Here is a 22470-nt window from a genome sequence, read left to right on the forward strand (position 1 = left end):
ATATATATATATATATATGAGTGGTGATATGGTGCGTGCCGCACAATATTGTACGCGCGCGTAGCATATCAGACTTTTCTAATTATTTTATTTTTAAAAATTTGAATTAAAAAAATTAATATTTTTATATATAAATTCCTAATATATAAATATATCCCCCTAAGTATATTATAATATTTCATAAATAATTAAATTTATTTTATTTTTAATTTTTCTTTTTACTAAAACTATAACCCAATTGGGTGTCTAAACCCTAAAATAAAATTTTTAAAAAATATTTTAATTAATTTTTTAATTCAAAATTTTATAAAATAATAATAAATAATAATAACATACGATATCTATTATTTCAATTTTGAATTTTAAGAAATCAATAATTCCTTATATATAAATTCCTAATCCATTTATATATCCCCTAAACATATTACAATACTCCATAAATATTTAAATTTATTTTATTTTTAATTTTTCTTTTTATTAAATACTATAATTCAATTGGGAAATCTGAACCTAGAAATAATATCTTTTAAAAAAATAACTTACAAATTATAATCCAATTGGAAATAAAATTTTTAAAAAATATTTTAATTATTTTTTAATTCAAAATTAAAAAAATAAAAAGAAAAAAATGTTGATATCTCGCGCGACCAGTCGCATACTGTGCGCGTCCCGCAGGATATTATTATTATTCTTATATATATATTGATCCTGTCCGAACGCTGAATCGATGGACGCTGAGCACGTGGCTCTCTTCCAACTGATGACGTGGGTCTCTGACCGGCTGTATGGAGCTCCGGCGAACCTACAAAGAAGTCGGGTCGGGAAGGGGTTTCCGGCGATGACCCTCCGACGCTCAAGTCAGGCAAGAGGAAAATGCAGAGGTAGCTTTGAATCTCAGAGAATGCGTACCTCCGGCGAAGTATGAGGACCCTTATATAGAGCTGTGAGGAGGCTTATGCACACATACCGAGGCATATACGTGTCCTCTTACCATACCTCAGTATGGACTTGCCAGAGGAGCTTGCCTGACACCATACTGCTACAGTCCGAGCACCTCTCTGATGGAACGGTAGAACCTTCCGTCCTAGGACTCTGTGCATGGCTTGGTCTTCGAACATGCTTGCTGTCAGAAGATATTCCTTTGTTCCTTTTGTCTCTTCTCTCCCCGCGCCGAACATCCAGCCGCTCAACCGCCCCATCACGTCCGACCGGACGAAAGTACTGGTACGCTCGGGAGATTCACGGTCATGTGCTCGGCTGATACTGTTCACGGCATTGCTGCCGTATGCCTCGGCCGAGCGGACTACCCACTCGACCCGGCGACCTTGTTCACCATGAGCGTCGGAAACCCGACTCCCCGCCAGGTTGTCTTTGATTCTGTTCTGACCCGTTCGACCGGTTGACCCGACCCTCACCCGCTCGGCCGGAGCTCATCTTGCCCTTAGACTTTTGACCTCTACGTGTGATTGACTTTCCTCAAAGGGAGTCCCCTATCTGTACCGCCGGATCATATATATATATATATATATATATATAAGGAAAATTCTTAAGGATAGACACATAAATAATAGGATCTATCATTTCACTTTTTATGGATCCCATCATTATGTGTCTATCCTTAAAAATTTTCCATAAGAATATCATTTCTCATATATAATATTCCATTTTCGCTTTATGCTTATGACACGAAACTCACTTTTCGCTTTTGACACGACCACCAAATCCACTATTCCATGTTTTTCTCGTTAACAATTTCATTCTTTTTTAGAAAAACACCCTTACATTCTCCATTTTTTATTAATTCCTTTCCCCTTATTCTGGCCCTCGTAACTCACTCTGCATGCATATTATTCCTTTTCCCTTTTTTTTATTAACCTTTTTTTTTAATAAAATAATAAAAAAATAAAAAAAAAATTATTTGTTTTTTCACTCTGTCTGCTTCCTCTGCTCCCTATAAATATAGCAAGAGCTTCGAGAGTCCCTCCCACCTTCACTCCATCAGAGGACCTAGACCGATCGCCAGATCCACATCGCCATTGATTCAGTCTCTGCTCCGTCGTCCAGGAAATCTGCGTGATTTCGATCGGATGCGGAGAAGAGGAGGCGAGTGCGGATCGGCGGTGGCAGCGATGCCGGGATGGCTGGGGAGGTTGATGGAGGAGAGCTTCTTCGTGGGATGCGGCGCCCATGGAAGCCGCAGGAAGAACGAGAAGAACATCTTCTGCCTCGATTGTCGCACCAGCATCTGCCCCCACTGCGCCCCTTCCCACCCTTCGCACTCGCTCCTCCAGGTCCCGAACCCTAATCGCCTGTCGATTTCCATTCGTTCTAGCTTTTCTCGACGTTTTTTGATTGAATTAGTTAACGGCGGTTGATTTTCGATATTGGCTCCGGTTCCTGATTCGGAAGCAGGATCTCCTGTCCTGTGAACTTTTGTACCGTTCTCAAGGATTTTGTTCTCGTTGTCTTGCTCTTTCCCCTCGCCTTTTTCTTTCTATTTCAATCATTCCACATCCAGATTCATCCCATCTCTGATTTCCCCCCAATTTTTACCACACATTTACCTTTTTAGCTATTTTGAGATAATCTTGGCGATCTATTCTCCATTTTCTTTCAAATTTTACTACTAGTTTTTAGTTTTCCTTGTCGCTCTACTCTACGGCCGGCGAAATTTTGGACTCGTATCATTCTGTTTACTGTTTCCTTTTCTCCAATTTCTGTTTTTTCCAAACCCTCAATTAGAGCATTGAGTTCATCGTTTTGCCCTCAAATTGCAGAATGGCTTTTCCCGTGTAGCAGTAGTGCAAACAAAACCTAATCATCCAATCAGTATTTTGAAATCGAGTAACTTGAAGCTTCAGATTAATTGAATTTTGGTTCATTCAACAAGAAAAATTAATCTCAAAAGCATACAAAACTACCTTTCAATAAATTAGGTGAGGCGATATGTGTACAACGACGTCGTTCGGCTGGAGGATCTGGAGAGGCTCATAGATTGCTCCTGCGTTCAGGTAATTAATCTTGTGAATCAAGGTTAAAACATTTTAGAAACAAGATCCCTGTTCTAATTAAGGTTCGTGACTGCAGCCTTACACTATCAACAGCGCCAAAGTAATTTTTCTCAAGCCAAGGCCGCAATCGAGGCCTTTCAAGGGCTCTGGAAACCTCTGCTTAATGTGCGACAGAATCCTCCAAGAACCCTTCCACTTCTGCTCCCTCTCGTGCAAGGTGGACCGTGTGATGCTAAAAGGGGAGGAGTCGTCCAGGATGTTGTTCAGGTTGAACGAGTTGGATTTCGCCTCCAATCGCTTGGAGAACCTTCGCGTGGGCGGAGCAGAACTCGCCGAGGACGACGATGGCCCGAGCACCGGCGAGAAGAGGCACAGGGGCGGTTTCTTCCCGCAAATAGTCCAGCTCGCGCCGTTGAGCAGCAGGCGGAAGGGAGCTCCTCAGAGGTCTCCTCTCAGCTGATGTGCTGCAGTAATTTCGGTACGTACCTACTGGCCATTACTGAAGAAATTGTGATGATTTTTACGGCCTCAAACAAATCGAGCCTGTCGAGACGGCTTGATTCATTTTGAGTTGAATTTAAATTTATAATATTTTATTTCAGTATTTATAAATTACTCGTGATTTTAAATCAAACTCTTATTCTTTTACATAATTTTAATTTAAATATACTTAAATTAAAATTTAAATAACTCAACTCAAATTTAAATCATTTAAAACTATATATAGTCGAATTTATTTATATTTTTATCCTTCTCATCACCTTAAGCAGCTCGCACGGTGTTCCCGATATCGAAACAAATCAATAGCGAACATCCGTTTTCACGAGCCTCTCCATGGCTTCGTTCACATAATCCATGCTGATAAATTCAATATCTGCGCCCGCATTGTACTCCGCGGCAAAGTCTATAGTCTCATGCGTCTCCTTTATTGCAACTGACGTTGTACGGTACATTAATTATCTGACGGATTGACGAAAATCAAAAATTAAGGAGAAAATAAAAAAAAATTTAAAAAAAAAGAAATCAATCATTTTTTAGATTTTATAAAAAAACCTTTATTCAACAATTAAATAGGATACTTATATAAATAAATCTTAAATCATAAATATCCAACATATAAAAAATATTCTAAATACTATAAAATAAATATCCGACGTATCAAAATTATTATAAATACTATAAAAATAAAAATTATTAAAAATAGTAAAAAAAAAAAAAAAAACGTTGTATAGATATGAAAAGATATTAAATGATATTTTTTTTATTTAAAATTTGATGGTTGCGACATAAAGTAACAAATATAGATCTCAAAGAGTTACACATGAGCGTCAATAAATTTTAGACGATAACTTAATACCTGCTACCGTAATCATGAAGGCGATTACTTAAGCATCAAAGACTTTATAAAACATCTCTGATGCTGTATTGATCTTGACAAAAACTGTGTGAGCTGTGGGGATACGACACTTCGAGACAAAAAGATAGATTCAACTAACCCAGTATTCAAATATCACAATCAATTAATCTTGGAGGTACAAGATCCGGATCCGGTCACGAAAATTTTCTATTGGTCAATAAAATATATAAAAAATTTAAAGCGTACCAGCTCGCGAGCACTGCAAGCATCCGAAAATACATTGCGTGGGACCGTTCAATCCTCCTGCCAACTTACCAAGCGTCAGGGAACAAGTTTTGAGCTTCTAGAGGGAGGTTGTGGATTTTAACCACAACAAAATCTTATATCAGTTCTGCTAGTATCCCAATACAAATCCAAATTTGAGTAAATTAAAATACATATGAGAAGGTAAAAACTATGGAAAACTCAAGTCGCTCCATCATGCAACGATAAACTTCCTCACATTCTCAAGTAGCACTCAAAGTGTTCCCGATATCGATAACAAATCGATAGCGGACATCAGCCTTTGCGACCCTCTCCATGGCTTTGTTCACATAATCCATGCTGATAAGCTCGATATCTGCCGTCAGATTGTGCTCTGCCGCAAAATCTATCATCTCCTGAGTCTCCTTCATCCCACCAATTGCACTCCCTACGATAGATTTCCCACCTGAACTCGATCAAACACCAATGCGCAAAGCACAAGAGCTAGTCAGAAATAATGAACATGGAGAAAGATAAAGGGCAATGGGTGATTACGTACCTAGAAGTAAGGGGAAAGCATAGATCTCTAATGGCTTCTCTGGTGCACCGACCATGACCATTTGTCCAAAAGTTTTGAGAAGAGACAGCAATGGAGTCACTTCATGAGCTGCTGAGACTGTGTTGATTATGCCGTCCATGGTTCCCCAAGCGGCCTTCATCTCATCGGGGTCTTTGCTGACCAGGAAAGCGTCGGCGCCCAGTCGCTCCACGGCCTCCTGCCTTTTGCTCGGCGACGTGCTGATCACCGTCACCTTGGCGCCGAAGGCCTTCCCGAACTTGACGGCGACGTGGCCGAGCCCGCCGAGCCCCACCACTCCGATGTGCTTCCCGGGGACGTCGAACCCGAAGCGCTTCATGGGACTGTAGACCGTGATGCCGGCGCAGAGCAGCGGCGCGCCGCGGTCGAGCGGCATGCCCGCCGGGAACCGCACCGCGAAGTGCTCCTCCACCACGACGGAGTCGGAGTAGCCGCCGTAGGTGACGGTGCCGTCGGCGTCGGTGGAGTTGTAGGTCAAGATCATGCCGGGGCAGTGGTTCTCGTGGTGCCCCGCGCACTGGTGGCAGCTGCGGCAGGAGTTGACCATGCAGCCCACCCCGGCGTGGTCGCCCACCTTGAACCTGTCCACTTTGCCGCCCACCTCGGTGACAACGCCGACGATCTCGTGACTGCAACGCCAGCAAATTAAATTCCCCCAATAAAATTTCGAAAACAGAGAGCAAGTCCAAGATCTGGATGCATAATTAAATTACCCAGGCACGATCGGGTAGACGGAGTTTTGCCACTCGTTCTTGACGGAGTGGAGGTCGGAGTGGCAGATGCCGCAGTACAAGATCTTGATGGTCACATCGTTCTCTCCATTTTTCCTGTCAAGCATTTCGACAACCACTTCTCAGGCAATCGTCCGATCATCTTTCGGAAGAACATTCCTACACAATATAATTAGCAGTACCTCCGGGAGAATGTGAAAGGCGAGAGGATGCCTGAGGTGTCACTGGCGGCCCATCCGAAAGCAGGGCTGCGGCGGACCTCCTCCGGCGATGCGGCGGCGATGTTCCCGTTCTCCATGTATATATGGTTCTTAGACGGACTAGTAGTTGGGTCGACGAAGTGGCTGTTAAATTGGCGAAGGATTTGAGGAGCTTAAATAGGAAGGTGGATACGTAATCAATGACAGTTTTGTGATCGGTTGCGTAACCGATGACGTTTCATTTCCTAATTCAAAAAGTGATGCCTTTAGACCGAGCCACCTGCTAACTAGCCCAACTATATATATTTAGTCCAAGTCGTGTTTAACATGACCGGTTAAGGAATAAAGGTTGCTCAGACCATAGATCCGAACGTAGTCAAATTGGAACGGTCAAACCATCCGAAAACTAAGAACAAAGGGAATGAAGTGAAGAAGCAAATTTTTAAAGAATATTTTAGAAAAAAAATATATACTTTTCAATTTTATCATTTTTTTAATCGACCAAACTATCGTACTTAATAATACTTTGTTAATAGATACGGATATAAATATTCACATAAGTATAATTGTGTATAAGTCTGTTTCACGAGTAGAATGTCAATTATACTTGAAATATCCATTTATAAAGAAATTGACAAGAAGGTGAGGAATATGTGTTTTAAGAATTTATTTAAGGAATAATATAGTTTTGAATTTAGAAAATATATTTGTAGTATTGTATTTTAGATGAAATCTTATTTCTATTTAATGTTTAGACAAATCGAAATACTATTGGCGCTGGAGCAAAATATTAAACCTATGTTTTGATATATAAGTAAGTTTAAAGTTAGTATGCCTTGTGTACTGATAAAATATTATCAAGTGTGCAGGTACAAATTGTTTGACAAGAGAAAAAGTCTTAGCAAGGTTAGACGGTGCAAGTCTTGGTTGACAACCAGTCGATGAAAGTTCTAGTGGAGTTAGACAGTTAAAATTCTAATCGGAAATCAGGCAGTGGCAAAGTTATAGTGGAGCTAGGCAACTGAAGTCTTGATTAAGAATTAGTCAGAAGTTAATTAAGTGACGGTCAAAAGAGTAGAAGAGATCAATTGAGCTCGTATACTAGTTCTTCTTTGAAGACGGTTCGACATCTTCTTTTATTGAGGATTTGAGGTGCCTCCTTCCCTTAGAGGCACCTCCAGTTGATCTGATCTTCATCAAAGGCGTCGGCTCTTATGTGCACAGAGGCGTCTCCTTCCCACTGGAGGCGTCTTAGTCAACCGAGGCTCTATCATTCACGGTCACAGTCCTTATCCGCACGAGGAGGTGCCTTCTTCCTCATAAGGCACCTCTGCGTCTCCAGTATTGAGGCGCTTCCTTACCACTGAGGCACCTCCGCGCCTCCATCACAGAGACTTCGGCTAGCTGCTCTAAAGCGCCTCCAATCCATCCAAGGCACCTCTGGTGAACAGTATCCAAGACTTCTTTTATTTCTAATTCCTATAGAGATATATTAGTATACAGAAAAATAAAAAAACTTGCAAAAAAGAGTTAGACAACAATAACATTTTGTCAACCACCAACACTGCTTCAGTTCACTCATCGCCTCCTCACTTACTATCCTTAGAGATGTGGAAAACGAGAAAGGCATGAGATCTACAACTCTCACGACCTCCTGAGCTCGATCCTCACCCATCCTTTTCTCACTTGCAACCCTTCTTCGTCGGATTATTGCATTCTTTGTTGACTTCCCAATCAGAAAACAAACAAGCCGTTGTGACTGATATACTGACGATGAGAGGGAGAGAAAATGAACTATACCTGCGAGATCGTGTTGGGAAAGGATGGAAAAGTCTGCCGTGAAAGATTTGTTGAGACCAAAATGTAGCTAGAGGGGGGGTGAATAGCTCGTCGCGTACTTCGTGGTTGGCGTTGCTTGTTTCTTCAAAGATGTGCAGCGGAAATGTACAAGAAACAAAATACAACGCTAACAAATGGATTTTACTTGGTATCCACCTCACAAGAGGTGATTAATCCAAGGATCCACACACTCACGCACCCTCCACTATGAAACACACTCCTCTACGGTAACTACCGAAGGCGGAGAAGCCTTTACAAACTCTCAATACAAGAAGAAAGGAAAGGATATGAAATACAAGCAAAAGCTTACAATAAACCCTAACCCTAACTTCTCTTCTTGCTTTTGATCCGCCTCTTGACTTGGAAGAACCTCCAAGAATCTTCAAGAACTGGCGATCTGAACTTGAGAGAGAGCTGTGGAGTCGATGGTGAAGATCGGAGATGAATCGTGTAAGCACCACTGAAGGAAACGCTCGCCTGCAGCTAAATACGACGCCAACGGTCGGATCCCGATCGATTGGATTGCTCCCAATCGATCGGGGAGGCTTTGGATCGATCAACCGATCGATCCAGAGTGCCTCTGTGCTCTCTGGAATAGCCTGGATCGATCGGCTGATTGATCCAGGGCTTATCACGCACAAACAGCAGCTCCCAATCGATCCACTGATCGATTGGGACCTCTGGATCGATCCACAGATCGATCCAAAGGGGTTCTGTTCGTGGGGACTCACCCGATCGATCAGCTGATCGATTGGGCATGATCCAATCGATCGGCTGATCGATCCAGATCTGCTAGATCGATCGGCTGATCAATCCAGATCTTGATTTTTGCCCAAAAGCAAGTCCAAATCCCCCTAAACCAACATCCAGTCAACCATGACTTGTTGGTACATAAAACCTAGCATCCGGCCACCCTTGACCAGCTAGGACTCTCTCACCAAGTGTCTGGTCAATCTCTTTGACCCACTTGGACTTTTCTCCTCTTGCCAAGTATCCGGTCAATCCCTTTGACCTATTTGGACTTTCACCAGATGTCTGGTCAACTTTGACCCATCTGGATTTCTCCATGCCTGGCTTCACTCACCAGGACTTCCCTTCTGCCTAGCTTCACTAACTAGGACTTTCACCTGGCTTCACTCACCAGGATTTCCCTTCTGCCTAGCTTCACTCACTAGGTCTTCTCATCTGCCTGGCTTCACTCACCAGGACTTTCACCTAGCTTCACTCACTAGGATTTTCAGTCAAGTATCCAGTCAACCTTGACCTACTTGACTCTCCTTCACAATCTCCCCACATGAACAATTGCACCTGCAATGTTCATGTGTTGTCTACAAGTATTGTCAAACATCGAAACCAAATCATCAAGACTCGAGCTTGACTCACTTCAAGCCCAGTCAAACAGGTCAACCTTGACCTAGGGAATATTGCACCAACAAGATTAGCCGTCGCGACCTGGCAGCGGCCAGCGTCGTTACAACCGATATGCTGGAGAAGAGAGGGAGAGAAAATGAAGATTACCTGGCAGAGATCGTGCGCCCAGAAGGGATGGAGAAGCCTTCAAGCCGCCGTCGCCAACGTTGAGAAGATAAGAGGAGACAAAGAATTAGGGCAGGGATCGGGAATAATAGGGATTTGTAGCGACAAATTCAAATTCGTCGTGAAATTCGTCCCGAATTTGGGATGAATTTTCAATTTCGTCCCAAATTTTAAGTTAAAAGTTTAAAAATATGAAAATAGCCCTAGAGAGCTCGAAATGATACGAAGCAAGTTTCTATGAGTTTGTATCATTCTCCTAATCTTATTAATGGGGTCAAACCTAATTTTTAACAAATATACTAACGATTATAAATTTTTTGCCCCGAACGATTGATAGATATTTGATTCTTATTCAAAAAATTTATAAACGTCACTGTATGGGTTATAAATTATTTTTAGCCCATTAGTAAGATTAGGAAATCGATACGAACACATAGAAACTTGTTTCGTTTCATTTCGAGCTCTCTGGGGCCATCTTCTAATTTTTACAAGCCTAACCTAAAAAAACAAAAATTTTGGTCGAACTTCTGAGTTCGTCCCTGATCTGGGACGAATTTCAGAGTTTGTCGCAAAAATTAATTTTTTCAAAAATCAAAATAAATGCGTATAAAATATGGAAGATGAACTTATAGAGCTCGTAATCACATGAAACAAGTTCCTATAAGTTCGTATCGATCTCGTGATCATAATGATGGCCTCAAATATTTTTCTCACATGATATATTTAGGTAAGTGATTTTTGGATATCAAACTCATCTAATCATTTTCAAACATTAACTCTTTTTCACAAGTCTTAAGGTTTAGAGACTCCTCCTAATTATTATTATGATGAAAATTTTTTATTAGTTATTTGAGGTCATCATTGTGATCAGAAGATCGATACGAACCCATTGAAACTTGTTTAATGTGATTCCGAGCTCTCTAGATCTATCTTCTACATTTTAAACGTTTTTTTTTGAAAAAATAAATTTTTGTGACGAACTTGGAAATTCGTCCCAAATCAGGGATGAACACAGAAGTTCGTCCCTAATTTGGGACGAATTTACAATTTCGTCCCAAATTTTTTTTAGTTATACTTTTAAAAATTGGAAGATGACCCTAGAAAGCTCGGAATGACACGAAACAAGTTTTTATGAGTTCGTATCATTCTCCTGATCTTATTAATGGGGTCAAACCTAATTTTTAACAAATATACTAATGATTATAAATTTTTTGTCCCGAACGATTGATAAATATTTGATTCTTGTTCAAAAAATTTATAAACATCATTGTATTGGTTATAAATTATTTTTAGACCATTAGTAAGATCAGGAGATTGATACAAACCCATAGAAACTTATTTCGTGTGATTCCGAGCTCTCTGGGGTCATCTTCCAATTTTTAAAAGTCTAACCTAAAAAATAAAATTTTTAAAACATGGTTTTAATTTTTTAGAACTTTCCTTTTTTAACTCCTACTTTAGGAAAGAGAGCTTGTAAATTTTATAAGGTTTTCTTCTTGTAAACTTTTTAAAAAAAATATATTTCTTTTTTCCCTTGATGAGGTGGTCGGCCACCTTGCTTGGTGCCCAAGCAAGGGGCCGACCATAATTAAAAATAAAAAATCATCACAAAAATTAATGTTGGTGATTAATTCAATCAAGAGGAAAGAAAAGGAAAAATAAAAAAGAAAAAGGAAAAACTAGAGGATGATTTTATTTTTTGTAAAAAAGTTTTCCTTATTTGCCTTGGGCAAGTAATATAAAAGAAGGGGTGAGGGGGCTTCATAAGACACAATTCTTATTCTCTTGCTTGGAGACCCTTTTGGTGTGGTCGGCCCTCTCCCTTCTCTTTTCCCTTTTGCTCTCTTCTCCTTCGTGGTGGTGGTGGCCGGATTTTAGAAGAAGAGGAAGAAGCTTTTGGGTGGTGTTCATCTTGGAGGATCGTCGCCCACACGACGTCCAAGACGAGGCGAGGAATACGACAGAAGATCTCGAGGTCATTAGCTTACAAAGAAAAGGTATAATTAGTAATTTTCTTCCGCATTATACTAGTTATTTTCTTTGTAAGAATTCTAAATACAAGAGGCAATTAGATCTAGTTTTTCGAATTAGTTTTTCGAGTTTGTGTTTTCTTCTTTTTTGAATTTGTGATTCGATTGTTCTTTTTGGTTAACCTAGAGTTATTTAAGGAAATTAAATATTAGCTTTCCTTAAAAGGCTTTGACTAGGCGGCGATGGTTGCTCTCATATCCAAGAAGGTCATGTGCCTCGCCATGCAGTCCTGGAAGCCAATTTTGTAGATTAATATTTAATGGAATTAATAACATAGGTGGATTTGAATCAATAGTGTTAAGTTTCGCTTGCGATTCAAATCTAAACCATTAAGAACGGATAAGTTAAATTTGGAATCAATGATGTTAAGTTTCGTCTGCAATTCCTAATTTAATTTCTAAAGAACACAATAGGTTATTTAAGGAAAGGTTCGACACTTGTACAAAAAAATTTTGTACAGTGGAACCGGTACGTTTTCCTAGGACTAACCAACACAACACACTATGGTGTGGGCTGACAAAGGAGGAACTAAACCGCGTCGGCCCACAAAAAAATGTAAAAAAACTGTGGGACAAGCTCATCGAACTGCATGAGGGAATGAGCAACGCTAAGGTAACCAAACGAGATCTCTTCCTAAATAAATTATTTAACATTAAGATGCAGGAAAGATAATCCGTGAGTTAACTCCACGCGAGGATCAAAGACATCCTTAATGGGCTTCGTACCATCGACCACTAAATGGAGAACCGCGATTTAATAAGGTACGCCCTGAACACGTTTCCTGGAAATGCATTTTGAGCATCCATCGTGGATGCCTACAAGATTTCGAAGAATCTTTCAAAATTAAAATTGGACGAATTATTTTGTGAACTTGAGCTACATGAACAAACTAATGCCAGAACCGAGAAAGGTGTTGCTCTTTTTGCAGGTTCCTCCGACAAAAAGTCAAGAACCAAGCCTGAATATGAAGGTGAGTCTGACCAAGACTCAGAGGACGAAGAACACCTAGTAAACTTAGTAAGGAAAATGTATACCAGTAGAAAGAAAAACTACCTACAGAAGATCAACTCCACCATCGAACCAAGAAATGTGACCTACTTCGGATGCAATAAGAAGAGTCACTACAAGAACGAGTGCCCAAAATTGAAGAACGACAAGTCAAAGACAACCAAGAAGAAGACACTCAAAGCAACATGGGGCGAATCATCTTTAGAGGAATCGAAAGATGAAGAGTAGAGGCACCAAATCCACCTCGCGCTGATGGCCCACGAATCAGAATCGGAAGATGAATCAGAAGACGGGTCCGAACCCGAATCGAGCCACGAGTCCGCACTCATTTCCGAAGATTCCGAGGAGGTATACTTTAGTTTAAACAAAAAGTTTATTAAAGTTATTGCATGCCTAGATAGAAAATTAACTTCAACTGAAAATCAAAATAAAATGCTCCTTGAGAAAAACCAGCACCTCAAGGAACAAATTACAAAATCTAATCCAAATCAAGTTGTAAAACTTGAGGAGAAAAATTTAACAATAAAAGTTGAAATCAACAAACTTAAAGGGTTATTAGAAAATTTTACAACCAGATCTAAAAACTTGGACTTAATTCTAAAAAGTCAAAAAGGTGTATACAACAAATCTAGTCTTAGATAAAAGTCCAGTTCAACAAATAAATCATTTGTATCACTCGTAACCTAAAACAAAAATCAAATTAAAGCTTAGGTTCCAAAAGCGTGTTTCACCAGGTAAATAGGAATTAATCAATACTATGTACCTAAAAATAAAATATATTATGTAAAATCAAATAACCTAAATCAAAAGTCAAACTATAAACCTAAATCAACTAAACTAAAACCAAACCATAGAAATAACCATAAAACCAACTTAAACCAAGATTATAATCAAGTATATTATAATTATAAAAGTAATCGACATAACCCCAAAACTTAAACTTAAATCAGATCATTAATTCAAGGGAGGCTCTAGAATAGCTGACACCTCCAAAAATAACCTATCCGACAGGGTAATTAGGATTAGCTTAAAAATTGACAAAGTTTAACTTGACCTACGGTACTAGTGAAGTTTCAGATGGTAGTAGGTTAGGGAAGCTCTGTCTATGCATGTCTAGGAAGATATGGCTTCGACCTACTACATCTGGTTGAGTGGAACTAACTGAAGTTACCCCTTACAGATCATAACTAGTTAGACTAAGGTTTTGTACTAAGTTCAGTGGATGAGACTATTTGGAAAACCTTGAAGACACGGTTACTCTAATGATGTCCAGGTGGCTCATCATAATCCAGAAGTTTACCAAAAAAATATCTATTTATTGAGTCCAAAGGTAAACCTGAATCTAACACAAAGTTAAACCAAACCCTGAAATTGAACTTAACTTATCTCATAAAAATTATAGATTCCTTGATTGAAAAAATAGAACGGGTGAGATGACTAAGGATTTTAAAATTAAAAATTAAAATAAAAATTAAATTAAATTAAATTAAAATTGAAATTTAAAATTAAATTAAATTTAAATTTAAAATAAAAAAAAATTAAAATTAAAATTAAATTAAATTAAATTAAGATTAAAATTAAATTAAATTAAACTGAATTTAGCTCAAAATTATTTTTAAAATTATCTTAAGTTAAAAAATTATTTTAAGTTAAAAAATTATTATAACTTAAAAAATATTATTTTAAAAATTATTCTAACTTAAAAATTATTTTAACTTAAAAAATTATTTTAAAAATTATCTTAACTTAAAAATTATTTTAACTTAAAAAATTATTCTAACTTAAAATTTATTTTAACTTGAAAATTATCTTCAAAATTATTTTAATTTAAAAATTATTTTTAAAAAAATTATTTTAACTTAAAAATTATTTTTTAAACAAAAAATATTTTAACTGAAAAATCATTTTAACTTAAAAAATTATTTTAAAAATTATTCTAACTTAAAAAATTATTTTAAAAATTATTCTAACTTCAAAAATTTATTTTAAAAATTATTATAAAATTATATTTTTTAAAAATAAATTATCTTAACTTAAAAAATTATTTCAAAAATTATTTTAACTTAAAAATTAGTTTAACTTAAAGATTATCTTCAAAATTATTTTAATTTTAAAATTAATTTAAAAATATTATTTTAACTTATAAATTATTTAAAATTATTTTAACTAGTAAATATTTTTTATTATATTAGTTTTTTATTGTTTTATTCTCGCTCTTCTCTTTTTTTTAAAAATTATTTTATCTCTCTCCCTATTCGATATCTATTTTTCATTATCTAATTCATTTCCTTTAGTGTTATCCTCAAATTAAATGATATTTTAATATTTAAGGATTAAATAGAATAACTTATGCAAAGATATTTTTACCTAAAATATAAATTTTAAGATAAATTCTATGTTTAGAAAAATTAATGTGGATATTCTTATACTTACGAGTATGGTGCAGTTAACATTAGGAGAACAAGTGAGTGAATTAGAAGAATTTGAATTTCACAGGAGATGAATATTTTGAATGTCGACTTCTAAAATTATATAAATTGTACTTTAAATTTATTCGATAGATGAATTAAGGAGAAAGTCATCCAACTTGGAGATTAGGTAGGTGAAATATTTATACCTAAATTATTTTTAACAAATATAATTAAAAGAGTCACATCATGAATCAATTTTTTTTTTGGAACGAAGTGTTTGCTTGACTGTGAATTGCACTCGTTTCCTTCACATGCAATGAAAGAATAAATTAAAGCCTGGTAGTGGTACTGGAGCGGATTCGTAGTTTACCGTATCTTTTAGGATTGAGTTTTAATTTCAGCTTATTGCTGACTTCATAAGGTTAAATTTATGGACTGTCGGCAGATTCAAAAATTAGTAGGAAGGGATGATTATTACTTAAGCTGAGTGTGATTATTTGGAATAAAAGATGATATTCTTTATTTTTATTGGCAAAATTTTATAATATTTCAGTGTCGATAAGAGAGATGATTGTCAACATCACCCCCCTATATGTTAGATTATATAATTAAAATTATTTATTTATAATTTTGAGGGCAATTTAATTTTTTTAACTTTTCAATTTAAGATTTAGATTTTTATAATTAATTATATAAGATTTTGTATTCTTTATTTTTTTTATCATTTTTTTTAATTCATCAATAAAGATGATTATTTTTTTTACATCAATTTCTACATATCCACTCTTACCATCTATTACAAATACTTTTTAATTTATCTTAATAGTTAATAAAAAAAAATTTTATAGGACTCAATTAATCACCTCTAGAATTACTCTTCTAAGTTGAATATACAATGCTGACTGAAAAGAAAATTGTGAAAGAGGGACATCATGAATTGAAATTTTAGAATAAAGTGCTTGCTTGACAGTTAAGTGATTGCTTTCCTTCACGTGCAATGAAAGAATTGTTGGAAAAATTTGAATAGAAATACGACGTATAAAAATTTGAATGGAAATACGATGTATGAGTTTCAGTCTCATAAAAAAAAAGTGAAGTCTTTTAGCTGATTCGAAATAAAGTGGATGAAAATTTAGGATCCGGATGACATCAACCTGAGAGGTCTTTTTGTGAACCCCATTATTTATATCATCAATCAGACAACTTATTGACCAGCATACAAGACAAGAAAGATCGCCAGCTTACCTGCACGCCACCTGACAAGTTTACCTGCTCGCCACGTGGCAAGCTTGCAAGCAAGCCACAGCTTGCATGCAAGCAAGCCACAACATGTGGCAAGCTTGCATGCAAGCCACGTTGTGGCTTGCTGGCATTTTTGGCAAGCATGCAAGCCACAACGTGGCTTGCTCGTTGTGCTTGCAACGAGTTTACAAGCAGCAGAACAAAGGCAACAGAGGTCTATATAAGACCTTGAGCGGATTGAAGCAAAAGGCAAAGAGAAAAAGAAAGAAAAAGGAGAGAAAAAAACTCAAGTGATGTGAGCTTTGTCCTCCTTGAATCCCCATGTTTCTTTCCCTTCTGTTGTGCACTTCTTTTGCTCAACAGACATAGTGATAGTTTTCGGATCTAGTTCAGATCGTCACGACAACCAGTGCTCGGTTGTGCTCGTGATTTTGTCATTTTATCCTGGGAAACAGACGTCCACCTAATCCTCTGAGCACCGCGGAGGAGCCGAATATGTTTTAAGGAGACAGCGCTCTGCTGGACTCGGCATCCACTCTGAGTTCGTGTTGCAGCTCTCGACATCCTATCAACAACTCTCAGCAGCAACGTGGCGTCGCTCGACAACTCACGGTGTCCACGACTCATCTACTCGGCGCGTGACTCGGCTCGCTAGAGTCGACAGTTTGAGATTATCTGCTCAAACTTACTTGATTGTAAGTTCTTGTGACTCTGGTACGCACTCAGAAACGTGGAAAAGAACTTATGAGACGATCACACAGATTGTAACGGGTTTACTCCCAACAAAACTTAAAACAGATTCGTTCTGTTACCATGGAGGCAGAATATGTTGAGATGCAACATGCTTAACATGTGTCGGCCTCCTCCGCCCCGATTGGGAATGTGTCAATCAATCATGGGAAAAAGTCAGAGAAATTCACAGGAGTGAATTTCAAGCGGTGGCATTAGAAGATGTTCTTCTACTTAACCACGCTAGGTTTGGCACGTATCTTGACCGAGGAAACTCCCAAGGTTGTTAAGGGTGTAGATGAGGTGAACACACTCTTCTGATCGACAAATGGAACGATTCTGAGTTCCTCTGTCGAAACTACATCCTTAACAATCTTGCCGACTCACTCTATCTTGTGTATTGTGAGATGAAAACGGCAAAGGAACTGTGAGAATCTCTGGACAAGAAATATAAATCGGAGGATGCTGGGGCCAAAAAGTTTATTGTTGGTCGTTTCCTGGACTATAAGATGAGTGACTCGAAGTCTGTAATCAGTCAAGTCCAGGAGCTTTAAGTACTCTTACAAGAAATTCACTCAGAAGGTATGACTCTGAGTGAAACCTTCCAAGTGGCAGGTATCATCGAAAAGCTACCAACTGGCTGGAAGGACTTTAAGAATTATCTGAAGCACAAGCGGAAGGAAATGAACCTGGAGGAACTTGTTGTTCGCCTTCGTATAGAAGAAGACAACAAGAATTCGGAGAGAAACCTGTTCTCTCAGGCTACTGTAAAAGCCAATGTTATTGAGCACGGACAAAGCTCAAAACGGAAGCATCCAAAATCTTCCACGACGCAACCCAAAGGACAAAACATGAAAAAGAAGTTCTTAGGGAAATGCTACAATTGTGATCGTATGGGTCACAAGGCTTCAGACTGTAAAAGGCCAAAGAAGAAAAAGCCTGAGACCAACCTGGCAGGAGAACAGGATATGGATCTCTGCACCGTGATCTCTGAGGTGAACCTAATAGGTTACAATCCTCGGCAATGGTGGATCGATACTGGAGCCACCAGACATGTGTGCTGCAGCAAGGAGCTACTCCACAACTTCGAAGAAGTCACTGGAGACAAACTGTTCATGGGGAACTCAGCAACCTCGGACATAATGGGCCAAGGAAAGGTGGTGCTGAAGATAACCTCGGACAAGGATCTCACTCTGAACAATGTGTTGTATGTTCCGGAGATTCGAAAGAATCTAATATCCGGATCACTGTTAAGCAAGCATGACTTTCGCATTGTCTTTGAGTCAGACAGAGTTGTACTGTCCAAGAACGGAGTGTTTATAGGAAGGGGCTATGTATCTGATGGGCTGTTTAAGCTCAATGTAATGGCCATTAGGCCCAAGATAAATAAAAATGAAAGTTCTTCCACTTATATGCTTGAGTCTTCGTGTTTGTGGCATGGTAGACTAGGACATGTTAACTACGATGTATTGCGTAGATTAATAAACATGCAAAGCATACCTACATTCCACCTTGACCCAAAACACAAGTGTGAGATTTGTGTTGAAACGAAAATGACAAGGTCATCCTTTCAACATATTGAAAGAAGTAATAACCACTTGACCTAATCCACACTGATGTGTGCGACCTAAAAGGTACGCCAACACGTGGTGGTAATAAATATTTCATTACTTTTGTAGATGATAACACAAAATACTGTTATGTGTATCTTCTCAAAAGTAAGGATGAAGTTATAGAGAAATTCGCTCTCTATAAAAATAAAGTTGAAAACCAGCGTAATAGAAAGATTAAGATGATTCGAAGTGACCGAGGCGGTGAATATGTATCACCATTCGCTGAGTTGTGTGCTGAACATGAGATCAGACACGAAACAACAACTCCCTATACTCCTCAGCAAAATGGAGTTGCTGAGCGAAAGAATCAAAACTCTAAAGGAGATGATAAATGCTCTTCTATTAAGCTCTGGACTGCCAGAGTTCATGTGGGAGGAAGCTGTGTTAATAGCTAATTACCTTTTAAATAAGGTGCCCCAGAAGAAAATAGATAAGAGTCCTTATGAGTTGTGGAATGGAAGACAACCGTCCTACAAATATTTACGAATGTGGGGGTGTCTTGCCAAAGTGTTGGTGCCTGATCCGAAAAGGATTAAGATAAGACCAAAGACTGTTGATTGCATCTTCATTGGCTATGCACAAAACAGCATTGCATATAGATTTTGTGTGTATGAGTCACACATACCGGAGATACACAAGAACTCGATAATCGAATCGAGAAATGACTCGTTCTTCGAGCATGTGTTTCCATATAAGACCCGAGAGGATGCTAGCTCCTCAAAACAGGCAAACGAAATACCAGGCGAAGAAGAAGATGATGATGACGAGGAAACTGTGGAGGTTGAGCCTAGACGGAGTAAAAGAGTTCGGGTAGAAAAATCCTATGGATAAGATTTTATCACATTCATGTTAGAAAGTGAGCCCCGAAGTTACTCAGAAGCTGTAGGCTCTTTTGATGGCCCTCACTGGAAAGAGGCAATTGCATCTGAGATAGAATCTATCTTGCAAAATCACACTTGGGAACTTATGGATCTTCCTCCGGGAAGTAAACCACTAGGGTGTAAGTGGATCTTCAAGAAGAAAATGAAATCAGATGGTACAATCGATAAATACAAGGCCAGATTGGTAATCAAAGGATACCGACAACGAGAAGACCTTGATTACTTCGATACATATTCTTCGGTATCTAGAATAACTTTCATTAGAGTATTGTTGGCTATCGTTGCTCTATGGAATCTCGAAATACATCAAATGGATGTAAAGACAACTTTTCTAAACGGGGATTTAGAAGAGGAAATATATATGGACCAACCTGAGGGGTTTTCTGTGTCAGGACAGAAAAACAAGGTTTGTAGATTGGTAAAGTCATTATATAGTTTGAAACAAGCACTAAAGCAGTGGCATCAGACATTTGATAATGCTATGAAGTAATGTGGTTTCAAGATCAATGAATGTGATAAATGTGTCTACATGAGAACCACAGAGAGTGACTATGTCATCTTGTGCCTCTATGTAGATGGCATACTTATCATTGGAAGTAATGATAAGATAATCGAATCCACTAAAGATATGTTGAACTCAAGATTTGACATGAAAGACATAGGCCTAGCTGATGTGATTCTATGAATCAAAATTCTTAGAACGACAGAAAGACTTGTTCTTAGTCAGTCTCATTACGTGGACAAGATTCTTGAGAAATTCACCAAGGGTGATACTGCGTTGGCACGAACGCCGATAGATATGAGTCAACATTTATCGAAAAATCGAGGTGAAAGTATCTCGCAGATAGAATACTCTCGAGTGATTGGAAGTCTGATGTACTTGATGAGTTGTACACGACCAGACTTAGCCTACGCAGTAAGCAAACTGAGCAGATACACGAGTAATCCCGGTATTGAGCACTGGAGGTATTGAGCACTGGAAAGGGATAACAAGAGTACTGAGGTACTTAAGGTACACTCGTGAATATGGACTGCACTATACAAGATATCCTGCTGTGATCGAAGGATACAACGATGCAAGTTGGATATCTGATATACAAGACTCTAAGTCTACGAGTGAATATGTCTTCATTCTAGCTGGTGCAGCCATTTCCTGAAAATCTTCTAAGTAAACCGTAATAACCAAATCCACGATGAATCTGAGTTTGTAGCTCTTGACAAATGTGGTGAAGAGGCTGAATGACTACGACAATTCTTAGAAGATATTCCACATTGGCTAAAACCTATGCCGGCGATTTGCATACATTGCGATAGTCAATCAACAATCGGTCGGGCACAAAGTCATCTGTATAATGGTAAGTCTAGACATATACGTCGTAGACATAATACCATTAGACAACTACTCTCAACTAGTGTTATCACTGTTGACTATGTGAAGTCAAAGGATAACTTAGCAGATCTGCTAACCAAGGGGTTAAATCGAGAGTTAGTTGTAAGCTCATCACAGGGAATGGGCATGATGTCGTTGTCAGCAATCAATGCAGAGGACATCCAACCTATGCTGACTGGAGATCCCAAGAATTAGGTTCAAAGGGCCAACTAATCTGCACTGACTAGACACAATGTGGGCAGCCCAATGAAACAGTGACCAGACCAGGGTAAGCCGATAGGCTTTTAATGATCAAGAAGAGTAAAGTGTAACTCTTGAGGGATCACCTATGTGCGAAAGAAGTGAGGCCGCTTCGAAAAGAATTGAAGGCACAATTATTAGAACTTCTCACAGAATCAGGCGTGTTCATTGCTAAGAACGAACACACTCATAAGACCTGAGCTATATCAGGGAGAGTCGTGGGTACACCTCTGTCCATGCTTACACCAACGGCCGAATAGTTCAAAGACCTCACATCTACTAATCAGCTAGTGAGTAAACAGAGTTTACAAGGGAAGGTTCATAAGGTAACACCTACCTATCCTATACTCGACTCAACTGTCGAAAACTATCACACATCCTTGTTTCCATTCATGTGGGGGATTGTTGGAAAAACCTGAATGGAAATACGACGTGTGAGTTTCAGTCCCACAAAGAAAGTGAAGCCTTCCGGCTGATTCGGAACAAAGGGGATGAAAATCCAGGGCTCGGATGACATCAACCCGAGGGGTCTTTTTGTGAACCTCATTATTTGTAACATCAGTCAGACAACTTGTTGGCCAGCATACAAGACAAGGAAGGTCGCCAGCTTACCTGCACGCCACATGGCAAGCTTACATGCTCGCCACGTGGCAAGCTTAGCTTGCTGGCAAGCATGCAAGCCACAACGTGGCTTGCTCGTTGTGCTTGCAACGAGTTTGCAAGCAGCAGAACAAAGGCAATAGAGGTCTATATAAGACCATGAGCGGATTGAAGCGAAAGGCAGAGAGAAAAAGAAAGAAAAAGGAGAGAAAAAACTCAAGTGATGTGAGCTTTGTTCTCCTTGAATCCCCATATTTCCTTCCCTTCTGTTGTGCACTTCTTTTGCTCAACAGACATAGTGATAGTTTTCGGATCTAGTTCAGATCGTCATGACAACCAGTGCTCGGTTGTGCTCGTGATTTTGCCGTTTTATCCTGGAAAACAGACGTCCACCTAATCCTCTGAGCACCGCAGAGGGACCGAATCTATTTTAAGGAGACAACGCTCTGCTGGACTCGGCATCCACTCTGAGTTCGTGTTGCAGCTCTCGACATCCTGTCAGTAACTCTCAGCAGCAACGTGGCGCCGCTCGACAACTCACGATGTCCACGACTCATCTACTCGGCGCGTGGCTCGGCTCGCTAGAGTCGACAGTTTGAGATTATCTGCTCAAACCACCTACTTGATTGTAAGTTCTTGTGACTATGGTACGCACTCAGAAGCGTGGAAAAGAGCTTCTGAGACGATCACACATGTTGGGATCCTTCGTACGGAGGCTAGAGAGGGGGGTGTGAATAGCCGACCCCAAATCGTCGCGTTTCTACAAAACGTGTTAGCGCAGCGGAAAATAAACACAGAAACGAAAGGGAA

General features: G+C 38.8%; 2 protein-coding genes across 2 annotated transcripts; one reads left to right on the forward strand and one right to left on the reverse strand.

Annotated features, from left to right (window-relative positions):
* The first annotated feature begins 2013 nt into the window (after positions 1-2013).
* Positions 2014-3532, forward strand: LOC121986147 (protein RGF1 INDUCIBLE TRANSCRIPTION FACTOR 1-like). The gene is made up of 3 exons (XM_042539968.1): positions 2014-2291; positions 2937-3011; positions 3088-3532. The coding sequence occupies exons 1-3, from the start codon at positions 2088-2090 to the stop codon at positions 3469-3471; spliced, it is 663 nt and encodes a 220-aa protein (XP_042395902.1). The 5' UTR covers positions 2014-2087; the 3' UTR covers positions 3472-3532.
* A 1203-nt stretch (positions 3533-4735) lies between these two features.
* Positions 4736-6272, reverse strand: LOC121986145 (probable mannitol dehydrogenase). Its single transcript, XM_042539967.1, has 4 exons — positions 6123-6272; positions 5923-6036; positions 5171-5838; positions 4736-5077 (listed from the first exon to the last, which is right to left on the reverse strand). The coding sequence occupies exons 1-4, from the start codon at positions 6236-6238 to the stop codon at positions 4875-4877; spliced, it is 1101 nt and encodes a 366-aa protein (XP_042395901.1). The 5' UTR covers positions 6239-6272; the 3' UTR covers positions 4736-4874.
* Between the last annotated feature and the right edge of the window lie 16198 nt (positions 6273-22470).

This window comes from Zingiber officinale, chromosome 5B, assembly GCF_018446385.1.
Source record: "Zingiber officinale cultivar Zhangliang chromosome 5B, Zo_v1.1, whole genome shotgun sequence".
Lineage (NCBI taxonomy): Eukaryota > Viridiplantae > Streptophyta > Magnoliopsida > Zingiberales > Zingiberaceae > Zingiber > Zingiber officinale.

Coding starts and splice junctions, on each gene's coding strand:
- LOC121986147 (XM_042539968.1), top strand. CDS start 2,088: ATGCGGAGAAGAGGAGGCGAGTGCGGATCGGCGGTGGCAGCGATGCCG. Junction 2,292..2,936: donor CTTCGCACTCGCTCCTCCAG/GTCCCGAACCCT, acceptor TCAATAAATTAG/GTGAGGCGATATGTGTACAA. Junction 3,012..3,087: donor TAGATTGCTCCTGCGTTCAG/GTAATTAATCTT, acceptor TCGTGACTGCAG/CCTTACACTATCAACAGCGC.
- LOC121986145 (XM_042539967.1), bottom strand. CDS start 6,238: ATGGAGAACGGGAACATCGCCGCCGCATCGCCGGAGGAGGTCCGCCGC. Junction 6,037..6,122: donor CCTTTCACATTCTCCCGGAG/GTACTGCTAATT, acceptor AATGCTTGACAG/GAAAAATGGAGAGAACGATG. Junction 5,078..5,170: donor TGCTTTCCCCTTACTTCTAG/GTACGTAATCAC, acceptor GATCGAGTTCAG/GTGGGAAATCTATCGTAGGG.